This window comes from Corvus brachyrhynchos, unplaced genomic scaffold (assembly GCF_000691975.1).
Source record: "Corvus brachyrhynchos isolate BGI_N302 unplaced genomic scaffold, ASM69197v1 scaffold806, whole genome shotgun sequence".
Taxonomy (NCBI): Eukaryota; Metazoa; Chordata; class Aves; order Passeriformes; family Corvidae; genus Corvus; species Corvus brachyrhynchos.
In genome coordinates this window covers 402,363-413,872 of record NW_008238454.1, presented here as the reverse complement: position 1 = coordinate 413,872, position 11,510 = coordinate 402,363, and the positions used below count along the sequence as shown (strand labels likewise).

At 52.1% G+C, this 11,510-nt stretch overlaps 2 protein-coding genes across 3 annotated transcripts in view; one reads left to right on the top strand and one right to left on the bottom strand.

Annotated features, from left to right (window-relative positions):
* Window positions 1-129: 129 nt before the first annotated feature.
* Window positions 130-2,958, top strand: LOC103617477 (transmembrane protein 121). 2 transcript variants are annotated; one of them, XM_008635769.2, is made up of 2 exons: window positions 130-222; window positions 1,429-2,958. In XM_008635769.2, exon 2 carries the CDS (start codon window positions 1,430-1,432, stop codon window positions 2,360-2,362), a length of 933 nt encoding a protein of 310 aa, XP_008633991.1. In that variant the 5' UTR covers window positions 130-222; window position 1,429; the 3' UTR covers window positions 2,363-2,958. The 2 variants fall into 2 exon arrangements, with proteins under 2 accessions (XP_008633991.1, XP_017592442.1); XM_017736953.1 differs by having other exon boundaries at window positions 130-225.
* Window positions 2,959-4,162: 1,204 nt separating this feature from the next.
* Window positions 4,163-11,510, bottom strand: part of LOC103617489 — a 33,826-nt gene continuing 26,478 nt past the window's right edge. Inside the window, exons 18-23 of the mRNA XM_017736948.1 lie at window positions 9,082-9,256; window positions 6,868-6,934; window positions 5,988-6,092; window positions 5,791-5,865; window positions 5,572-5,689; window positions 4,163-5,344 (exon numbers count right to left, since the gene is read on the bottom strand). Coding sequence (XP_017592437.1) covers window positions 5,205-5,344; window positions 5,572-5,689; window positions 5,791-5,865; window positions 5,988-6,092; window positions 6,868-6,934; window positions 9,082-9,256 — 680 coding nt within the window. The 3' untranslated portion in view covers window positions 4,163-5,204. The remainder of the gene's footprint in view (window positions 5,345-5,571; window positions 5,690-5,790; window positions 5,866-5,987; window positions 6,093-6,867; window positions 6,935-9,081; window positions 9,257-11,510) is intronic.

Below are 11,510 nucleotides of genomic sequence, written 5' to 3'. Positions count from 1 at the left end.
GGGGCCAGGCGGGTGAGCCCCCGGCCGTGTGGCGTGCTCCAGATGTGCCACATCCACGGGCTCCCCCATGCCCACCAGCCTCTGATCCCTCCCCCTGAGAGGCACCTGTGTCTGACAGGTTCAGGCTTCGCTGCCTCCCGCAACGTGCCAGGATGCTGCTGGGCCCAGGGATGCACGACTGCGCCGGACGCCTGCTCCCTCAGCCAAAAAGCAGGAGTTCAGGTAGCTTGTGCCCAGGGCCCTGTGCCATCAATTTCAGCCTCAGGAGCATCCATGTGCGAGGGTGACCATTAACTGTGTGGCGTCCATCCTGCTCCCAAGCACTTGCTCCATGGTCAAGTGCCAGCTGCACGCTGCCCCCTGGATGACCAGGATGGTGTCCCAGGGCCCCCGCACAGCCCAGGCGTGGCAGAGGCGGGCTCTGCGTGGGCAGCCTTCGTGCAGCGCTGTGCCACACAGTCATCAGCCCAGTTTCATCCTCCATTTCATCCGGGGGGCTGGCTCCCCTCCAGAGCAGCTGCCAAGTTGTGCCTGGCGAGGCCCCGGCTCTGTCCTCCCTCTTTGCCTGTGAAGGCAGCTGCCTGCAGCTGTGCTTGGTCAGGGGGAGGGAGTCTGACAGCCCTGGTCCAAGGCAGGCAGGGTGCTTTTGGGGACAGTGCTTTGCTCTGCCCCAGCCCAGGAAAGCTGAGCATCCCACAGAAATTCAGGGCTGGTTGCAGAGCTCCTTGTGTCCTGGAGCTGTGGGTGGGCTCGTGCTGCTTTTCCTTGCTTTCAGTTTATGGTGTTGGGGCAGGGTGGGCATGGGCAAATAGCTCTAGGCAAAGCTCTTGGGGAGTGTGAACCTGAAGGAAACCGAATATTGGGCCAATTTTTTCCCTGCCACCCCACATTACAGCCAGGCTGAAAAAGCCAGGCTTCCTCTTGTGCTGTGCATGAAAATAAAGAGACTAAAAAGAGTGGTCCTGGATCATAGCAATTAAGGGCCTGCTTGGCTTAAACACGTAAGTCTGGTCTTACGTGCCTAGTGGGGGGAAAATACAAGCAGTACCACTGGCTGGGAAATCCCATGGAAAATAAGGCACATGCCTTTGTGGTGGCAGAGGCTAGTCAGTGTGATGAGCTACCAGAAGAGACAGTAGGCTCCCAAGTGCTTGAATGTCCAGCCTGCCCCACCATGTGCTTCCTAGGAGCTGGGTTTCAGCCAGCACGTGCCACCAGGATGGCCTGGTCAGCCTGAGGAGCTCTTTGGCCAGAAATCTGCAGGTTTGCAACAAACCAGGCACATAGGATGGGAGAAATCTATGAATGGCTCCCCCCCTTCTTTCAGCCATCCACAGCTGTTGAGGAGAGGGCGGCAGAAGGGGGCCCAAGGGTGGGGATAGGAAATCTCAGCAACTCCCTGATGACCCTGCCTGTTCCTCTGTGCAGGATGGTTCCCCCACCACCTGTCAGCAAGCCCCATGTGTGCCTCTCCACTGTGCTCATCATGACCAGCCTCGTCCTCATGGATGCCTACCTGGTGGAGCAGAGCCAGGGCTCCAGGAAGCTGGGCATCTGTGTCATGGTGGCAGTGGGTGACATATGCTTCCTGCTGGTCCTCCGCTATGTGGCTATCTGGGTTGGGGCAGAGGTAAAGACAGCTAAGCGAGGATATGCCATGATCCTCTGGTTCCTGTATGTCTTCGTTCTGGAGATCAAAGTCTACTTTGTATACCAGAATTATAAAGCTGACCGGAAAAGCTTGGATCTCATAGCCCGCAAAGCGTTGACCTTGCTGCTCTCCATCTGCATCCCAGCTCTCTACGTGTTGTTGGTGGCCACAGAGCACATGGAGTACGTCAGAACATTCAAGAAGAAGGAAGATCTCCGCAACCGCCTTTTCTGGGTCATTGTGGACATGCTGGATGTGCTGGACATCCAGGCCAACCTCTGGGAGCCTCAGAAGCAGGGGCTGCTGCTCTGGGCTGAGGGCATCATGTTCTTCTACTGCTACATCTTGCTCCTGGTCCTGCCGTGCGTGTCCCTGTGCGAGATCAGCATGCAGGGGATCGGCATCGTGCCGCACCGGATGATGCTGTACCCCATGCTGAGCATGCTCACCGTCAACATCACCACCATCTTCATCCGAGGCAGCAACATGGTCTTCTTCAGGGATGCCCGGGTCTCCAGCATCTTCATGGGCAAGAACATGCTGGCCATTGGGATGAAGGTCTGTATGTTTGTGCAGTACCAGCGGCACCAGCACCACACGCCCCCGGGGCCGGACCCACAGCACAGCGCTCCAGCCCAGCCGCCCACGGGGCTGCGCAAGGCCCGGGACCAACCTGCCTGCCCCGAGGAGCTGGCCCAGGACAACACGTGACGAGCCAGCAGGAGCTACAGCCTGGGCATCCCCATGCCTGGCCGTACCTACAAACCCGGGGCAGGCCGCTGAGCTCCCTGCCTGGACAGAGGGCAACAGCCCTGCTCCCTCCTTCCCTGGGCAAAGCTGCTCAGGGCCCCGAGAGGCGCATGGCGAGGGCCCCCACAGCAGTCTCTGTAAGGCTGCAGAGCAGTTTGGAACCTCAGCACCCCACCTGGTAAACCAGCAGAGCAGAGGAGGAAGCCAGGGTCGCCTGCTGTGAGTTGTGTCTGGGTGAGGCCAGGCAGCCCAACCCTGTGCCAGGCTCTCTGCCAGTGCTCCCCGTACAGCACTGCTCTCTGGCCAGCCAGGGTGCCACACGGGGACACAGCGGGTCACCCACTCTGCTGTTGTGGTTGGCCCTGGCTCCAGTGTGGTCCTTGGCAAGCAGCCTGCTCCCCACTGTGTGAGCCGAGGTCCCCATGCAGGGGGAGCAAGGCCTGGGCCTCCCCCTGCTGTCACCCCTCTCAGCCAGCTGCAGGCCTGGGGGGACCCAAAAAGGGGTGACTGTCCTTTTTTGTATCTCCCTCTTTGCAATAAAAGACCTGAGCCCTGCAGCCTTTCTATGTCTGTGTCCCTGCCAGCAGCAGCTCCTGTGGGAGGCTGTGCCTTGTGTGATTGGGTGTCCAGCTGCAGAGTGTGTGGAGAGGCTCACCCAGTGACTACCTAGGCCTGGGGAGAGCATTCCAGGCCACTGGGTCTGGAGCCATTCCTCCTGGTCCACAGGTCCTGTGAGAGTCTGGTGGGCTCTGAGGGTGTCACTGGCAGGGTGTGTGTTGGCAGCTTTGTCAGCCACCACCGCCTGTGCAACCAGTGCAGTCACATCAACTGGGACCAGTCATGCCCAGGGACACCCACAGCAAGTCCCCACACTCCACTCGGAGGGACACCAGTGCAGGTCTGCCCAAATCGCCTTAGAAACAAGGAAAATAAGCCAACTGCTTGAGGCTGGGAGGCTACTGGCAAGAGCAGCTCTCCAGCAGTAGGAAGCTCTCAGGAGATGTTGGAAGCATCTCCTTCCCTTGGAGCTGGTGCTGCCGTGCTGCTGCCTGCCCAATACCCAGTGTCACCTCACCCCGGGCTGAGCTGGGCAATGCCCCAGGGCTTGCCCTGCTGCAGGGTGCTGGGCCCAGGAGCTGGCAGGCACACAGGCCCCGGGCTCACTGCCACCGTAGGAAGACCTTTAGCTCCAGAGGGGCAGGAGGGGAAAGCACGACCACTTTGGGGGTGCACCAGCCTTGCCACCTGCTGCACCAGACCTACAAGCAGCAGGGGCTGGGGATACGTGGACTCAGGGATGCTGAGGAGTGCCATGGGATACCTCAGCAAGGCCCTGGCAGCAGGTCTCAACAAGCTGGCACGTCCCATATCTACTGCCTTCCCCCAGTTCCACTGCGACTTGTCACCAGAGCAGGACTTGCGTCATCCACAGGAACTTCAGTGGAGGCAGGTGCTTCAGCAACACCCTCAGGCCGGCTGACCTGCTCCTTGTTCCACGTTTTGCTCCCAGCAAGGCCTGTCCCCAGGCCCCAAACACCTGTGGCCACCCACACAGCACAGCTGTGGCCAGGCACTCTCCCAGCACACCCTGACCTGTCACACTGGGGCCACCTGGGCCATCCCCTTGTCAGCACAGCCACAGCAGACATGGGCAAACGGAGCAAGGAGAAGCAAGAGGGCTGGTGTTCAAACATATTGGAGAGAGGCATTGACTCCTCTGAGTTCAAACACTTTTGACTGTAACAGCACTAACAGTGGGAATAGAGGATAACAGGTACTTTATTTCATACAGGATCAGTTTCCTAGAAGTATTAATAACGCTGTGGAGATGACCCTGAGAAACCAAGCTGCTCTGAAGGAGAGATCCCAAACAGCAATACCTGAGCAGTCACAGCACGCCCCATGTATGAGGAAGGCCAGCCACACCTAGATCTGCATCACCAGGAGCAGCCCATGTGGAGCAGAGTGGTCCTCTCACCCTTACTCATCTCTTGTGAGACTACATCCAGACACTGACCCATGCTGGGCCACAAAAAGACAGCTGTTGGTTGTCTGGGCTGACTCCAGTTGGGTATGGGAAAGCTGTCAGCGGCGGGAGCACTGCTAGGAAAGGCTGAGGGAACAGGATTTATTCACCCTTAGGAAGAGGAGGTTTTGGGGAGACCTTACAGCACCCGTTTCCCACCCACCCCCCAGAGCTGTGACAAAGCTGCTGAGAAGACAGAGCCAGGCACTTTACTGAGAACAAGACAGTGATTGTGCACTAACACGAGGAAGGTTTCCTGGATGAGGGGACAAAAAGTTCCGTCTTGAGAACCTGAAGCAGTAGGGCAGAGGCCAAGAGAGGCGAGGGCATCTGTCCTTGGACATTACCAGACCCCACCGAAGCAGCTCTGGGCAACCTGATCTGAAGTCAGGGTTGCTGCTCTGAGCAGGCATTGTCCCACATCCTTTTCTGCCTCAGTGGAAATCTGAAAAGATCTGGAGTAGAGCCAGCAGTGCAGGGCACGACTCAGGCTTTCCTTGCTAGAGTTAGAAATGAGCAGGTGCAAGGGCAAAGACAGCTGTCATCACCATCAGCATCTGCAAAACACACCACCCAGGCATGACCTAAACCACAAGCAAAGAAGGTACTTCAGCTACAAAAACCCCACTATTTCCTTCGGCTCAGCCTCTGCTCTGCTGCCTTACAGCACCACTGTGCAGTGAAAGGCAGATCCTGGGAATTGGGATAACCATCTCCCAGGCCTGGCCAAGGCAGAATGAGTCCCAAATGCCAGACAACAGCAGGACTGTCCAACAGTCACAGGTTCTTCTGTGAGGGCAGATGGCGCTTGTCTTTGATGGCATTCCTCTTCCTCTTCTTGTTCAGGAAGCTCTCCAGCTTTCCACTCCTCTTCAGCTCTGCATACTTCTCAGCTAGTTCCAATTTCCGCTTCTCAGCTGTAAAGTCAAGTTTTATACTGAAGCCCAAAACATCTCTACAGAGCAGCCCCTCCTCACCTCTCCCTCCCTGGTCCAGGCTTAGCTTGTCCCTTGAGTACCAGCACTAGAACAATCCCCCCCACAGCTCTGTGGAATAGTATGGACACTTTGCTTCCAGTGCTTGAATTCCTGCCAGCAGTACTCCCTCTGGATCTTCCTGCAGCATGCTCACACCAAGTACTTACATTTCTTTAGGAAGAAGGGTTTCTTTCCCTGCTTGGCCAATTCCCTCTGTTGTCTTTTCAAAGTCAGCTCCCTCTCTCTCAACTTCTGCTGTTTTTTCTGTGCCTGTTCCTGCTGTGTCTGTACAAAAAGGGTGGCCTGTGTCAGCATCAAGGCAGACCTCAGGTCACACATCCTCTCTCCCAGTGCCTCACAGAGAGGAGATGCTGCACTGAACTCACCATACGGTTCAGGAGCCGCTGAAGTTTCTCCTTCTGTTCCATGTTCCGGCATTTCTTCAGCTGCTTCTGAACCATCTGAAGAAGAGAGCAGAAAGCTGCATGACTGCCTGCCTATCACCTCCACTGTGAAAAACCTTTGAAGAAGTAGCCCCTGGCAAGCAAGGTTCTTCCAGGCAAGGATGGGCACAGAGCATCACCTCCTTCTCCTGCTTCTTGATGCTGTCCAAGAAGCTGTAAGTCTTCATAAATATTTCAGGCTTATATTCTCCAGACAGGTCATCAAATCGAGGGTCTCTCTGGACCTGACAGCAGGGAAGGCAAAGGCAAGAGCTGTAGTCAGTGTCAGCCTGCTTGCTCTCCTTTCATGGATCAGCCACTGTTTTCCCCAGCAATGTTATGTTCCCACCACTGAAACATCTCCAATTGGCAAAGATCAAGTACGACGGTCAAGGTGGCATCCCCAAAGTCATGCCTGCATCCAGTTTCCCATGCAACAGACATCTCCACATGCAAGTCTGCCACCCAGGAATATCCAGGAACAGCAGCAGGAGTGCTGCCTCCAAACTCCTGCAACTCCCAGACCAAGAGCTGGCTGAATATGTGTTGTCAAGGTGATGGATTTGGGAGCTCAAACCTATCTAGATTTTCACAGATTAACTGGGTCAGGTCATGCAAAAAGGGAGAGACAAAAAGAAGTCTCTAACTGTGGAAATTTCTATATTCACATGATCCAGCAACGGTAAGTGAAAAGTTACATTCAGATGGAAAGTAGATGGACATCTGGAGTCCCAGGATTAGTACTGAACAGTGACCATGGTTTGCAGTGAAACTGTCATTGGTGGCAGTCACTGCGCCTTCTAGGAACGCCTGGGTCACAAACTCTCAAGTTAACCTGCACCTGCTCCTGCACCCACCCACTGTTCTCCCCAGGGAAACGCTGTCACTGTCTGCACTCGGCAGTGGTCCAGCCCTGTTCTCCAGAAGTAGCCTGGGCCATCTGCAGTAGCCCCATTCCCAAGTGTGTGCCCTGTCAGCAGCGCTCAGGGAAGTCATGAACTGGGGAGGGGCAGCACTCACCTTCTTCCTAACAGGGACGACTTGTCGCAGGAAAGGTACAGGCTTCTTGGCAGACATCTCCAGTGGCCTGAAAATGAGAAAAGTGTATTTAAGAGGAGCAGACATCAGAATGAGGCCCAGGCTAATATGCTGGGAGGTTATTTGGACCCTCAGAAGAAGATTACTGCACAACTCAACTCTCCCAACTCAATCCTCACCATGATACCTAGAGAAAGCAAAGAGGTGACTCAGTCAAGAGCCACAGAAGGCTACAAGAACCAGATGTATCAATGTGTGGTTAAAACAGCCCACACAGAACCTGAAACAACTCCACTGTCTCAAGTGAAAACCTACCACCTGCATCAATAAATGTGCTGTACTGATTATTCCTCTCATGGAGTCACAGAATGGCTGGGGGTGGAAGGAACCTTTCCTAAAGCAGGGTTACCTAGAGCAGGTTGCACAGGATTGCACCCAGGTGGGTTTTGAGTATCTCCAGAGAAGGAGACTTCACAACCTCACTGGTGAGCCTGTTCCAGTGCTCAGTCACCCTCACACTAAAGAAATTTTTACTTGTATTCAGGTGGATTTCAAAGATAGGGAGAGCAGCTGAGCAATAACATCTGCCAGCTCCCTCAGCACTCATGGGTGTCACAGCTGGGAATTTCTGCACTGGCCTGGTAGTCACAAAGAGAGGCCAATTCCACTATGGCCAGGCTCAGCAAGAAAGCCCAGTTTAACACCAGTAAGGAAAGAACCAGCCCCCAGGAGAACAGGCTGCACAGCAGATGGCACATATCCTGAGAGGGACTCCACAATGAATCAGGACCGTGAGGATCACAGTGACAACCAATTAAAGGAACAAGTTCTCCTTGCAACACAGGCCTTCACAGCTTGATGTTTCAGGCACACAGGGGGGCCAGGATAAGGTGGGACAACAGGGTATTACTCTCCCCAGTATTACTTGGGTGCTGCATCCTGTGACTGGTCAGTACCTCAGGCAAGTTATCAGAAACGTGAGAAACCTGTGAACCACCTGCTGAGAGCACCACAGCCAGCCACCGGTGACACTGGGCCAGAACACAACCCCACAGGCACAGGTTTTCCAAATCCCTCTTAGGGCGGCGTTCAGTGTATTCTCACATCTGCTGATGTGGCTACAAGCCTGCACAGTGCCCTGGAGTCAGCTTTATACAGCACTGCTGAAGCCAGCTCAGTGCCAGGGGATTTTCCTGAAGCCCTTTCTTTAAGAAGCTCACTTCCGTAACAAAAACATGAGAGAAAAAGAATGTGGGATTTACAGCAATACATCACTTAAAGGATCAGAGGAATTAAACAAAAGCAGAATTATGCAAACTCTGTGGCAGAAATAGAGACACTGTGAGAAGATGTTGCACTACACAAAATCCCCCAGAGTTTTGGGTAAAAAGTAAAGCAGAAACATCATCCTAACCAACTCTTTATGGCAGGAGAAATGGTTTTTGTGTTCTCTGCTTGTGTATTGAGCAGAGATTCAGAAATGAGTTAGGGAGTGCCAGTGTAACAGAGGAAAGCCATTCAAATCACTTGGATGCCACTCTGAGGACTGAAAACTAGCTAAATACTACAAATAAAGGGTAAGGGTACTGCTCTTACCAGTGGGGGCCTGTGGAGAACTGTAAAAAGGTGTGATAGCTTTTGGTGTGTTGAATACAGGAAAAAGTCTGTGATGGTGAGTACTGTGGAGAGGGAAAAAAAGGAAACTGACCACAGACAAGCCACAGATGAGACAGCAGCAGAAGGATGAATGGAATTCCAGAACAATTGTCTGTGACTGTAACTCCAACCAGTGAGAGCCAGGCAGAAGATACTGATAAGCTGGAAGGGGTTTAGGAACCAGCAGGGCAACTATTTCAGGTCACAGTAGACACTATCACAGAGCCTGAGAGGCACATCATGCCAAGGGTTACAAGTGCCTTAATATAGAGGATATAAAGGTATTGAGTGCCAATTTAACTATCAAGTGACAGGTGGCTGCTGGGGATTTGAGGAGGACAGGATATTAAGAGCTCTGAAAACAGCACCAGACCATTCCCAAATGAAACACTATAGTGACAGGCATTATTGTCTAGTGTACTAAAGGAGATCTATGCCAGCTCCAAGGCAACACCATTGCTGTGAGAGGCTCCCAGTGTAATTTCTGGAGTGCAGAGAGCACACATTCACATTTTTCTGATCACAAAAGAGCCTCTTTACCCCTTTTTGCCTTGTTGCTGCTTCACTGTAGCTTTGGTAGGCTTCGCAGTTTTCTTCCCACCAGGCACCTTCTTGCTCACTCTCGTTCTTGCCTCACTCTGCACCCGCAGGAGTTCTTCAAAAGACATATCAGATTGATCTGGAAGAGAGCACAGGGCACACCTGAACTCAGCAGCTTCTCAAGGCACTTCTCACCCCCAAACTCCACCAAGAGGGATGTCTCAGAGCTTGAGACAGTGACACGAGCATAGCAGTGCCATCCCTGTACAACTGTGTGGCAGAAAGGAACCAGTGCATCCCTCAGCCTTCGATTCCTCTCCCATCAATCACTTCAGTCTTTACCACTGGAATAGAGCAGCCTTCCCCTCTTCCCAGTGTCTTTGCTTCTCTCTCCACTCAACAGCACACACAAGACCAGTACAAAGAGCAGTACGAGCTCTACAGTGGGCATTGCAAACTCTGAGGGGTCACCTCTCAGTCCTGACTTTCCCACTTTAACCTTTCCTTAATATCCCTTAGTGTCAGTAACCTTTAACATTTCTTATAACCAGAATGCAAAATTATTATCATCATACTATTCTTCATCCTAGATTTATACCTCTAGGTGTTCAGAACCAACAACTGAAAGCATTTCTTCAAGTCAGCACTTGGATATGCTCATTCCGCTCTCTTTTAAGGGCAAGAAGGGGTTTGCACTGAGTCCCTTGTGGAAGGGAAAGCTTTGACAAACTGACTTAGGTGGTGGTTGCCTGCCCAGCACCTCAGAGCAGTGACAGGCACATGGTCTTTCTGAGCCTTTGCAATACAAGACACCCCAACTGTGGCCCAGCAGGGACAATCACAGCCTGTCTGTGATACCTTGGCTGGATGCCAGGTGCCCCTCAAGCTGCTCTTGTAGCCCACTCACTCCCAAAGCCTTGCCACACAAACAGGATACACTGCCCCCTGAGTAAGGTTTGTGTGTGCTTTGCCAAATTCAGGAAGCAACATGAGGTCAGTCACATTGGCTCAGAGCATGGACTCATCCCAGGCACTCTCATCCTGGCAATAACCAAGACATTCTGCTTCAGAAACTACTCCCATCATCCAGAAAACATAATGGGCACAGCCAAGAGCTGCCTCAATAAACGTTTTCTTTTTGCTTGTTCTGAATGCTCAGGAACTCTGCTCTGATGATGGTCATTAGTGCTCTGAGGTGGGATCTGGGAACAGTGACTATCCAGTCTGCTGCACAGGGGACAAAGGAAATGTGAATACAGCATGATTTCATTGCACTGCTTCCCCTAAACACCCCTCCCATCCGAATTCTGAACAAGGACAGTCAAAAGGACAAAGAAAGCATTAAAGGAAAGGAATAACGATGTGGAAGATACTCTTGGCACTTGATGAAGACAAGGCACCGTCACTTGCACTCCAATATTCCATTTGGCTGCAAGTCCAAAACAATACTGTTTAAATAGCAAAGGCTTACAGGATGTCAATGAAAATGAGACAGAGACATCACATAAAAAGATGCACCATTTAGCAAAGGATTAAAAGGAGGTTTGGTATAAATCAGGCAAAGCAAAGGCATGCAGAGTGCAGAGTTTCCACTGATAAAGTATCTCAATACTGGTACAGGAGACCAAACCTGACTACCTGAAACCTAATGGAGAAAATGATTTCCACACAGTAGTATCAGTCCACAAAATACATCCTACTGTCTATTTGTAGGAGATTGAATTAACCACTCACAGTGATAAAAACATCACTGGACATCACTATAAAAAAAGAAGCCTGTTTTGGGGCAGAAGTGAATGGTCCCAGCAGGCATTCACTGCTGGGCAGCAGATTTGTCAACTGTGTGTGTGAAAAGGTTCTGGTTAAAAAGGCAGGATTAGCTTATTTTCCTTGTTCCTTGCATTCTTTCTCGAGGACTTAACTTCCCTATTTTTTTCTTTCCTTTTTTCCCCTTAGAATATAACTTACCTTTTCTCTCCTGTCTCTGTAGTCCATTTAATTTTCCCTCCTGCCATTTTTCCCCTTCATCCATTATTTTGTGGATTGTTTCCTCCTTTTTGCACCTCTTGATAAGCTACTTTTACCTGCTGATAACAGGGGCATTTCCTACTCACAAGCACAGCCTCCTCGTGTTTGCTCTCCTCCCACAGACTCCTGTGACACATGGACACCTTATGCCTTCCTCAGCTCAACCTGTAGGGAGCTGTACAATGTGCAGAGCACATCAGAGTGTCCAGGATGCAAGAACAGATGGCCTAAAGAAATACCTGATATCTGCCCAGTCGTTCCCTGCTGAGACAAAATCAGTGCTGGACTCTAACAGAACTCCTGCTGCTCCAGAAACAAGATCACAGAGGGCCCTGACAGATGGCAAAAGCAAAACTGCTGTTCCTGTTCCCATCCAGCTGTGGGAAGGAAAGAGGGCCTGT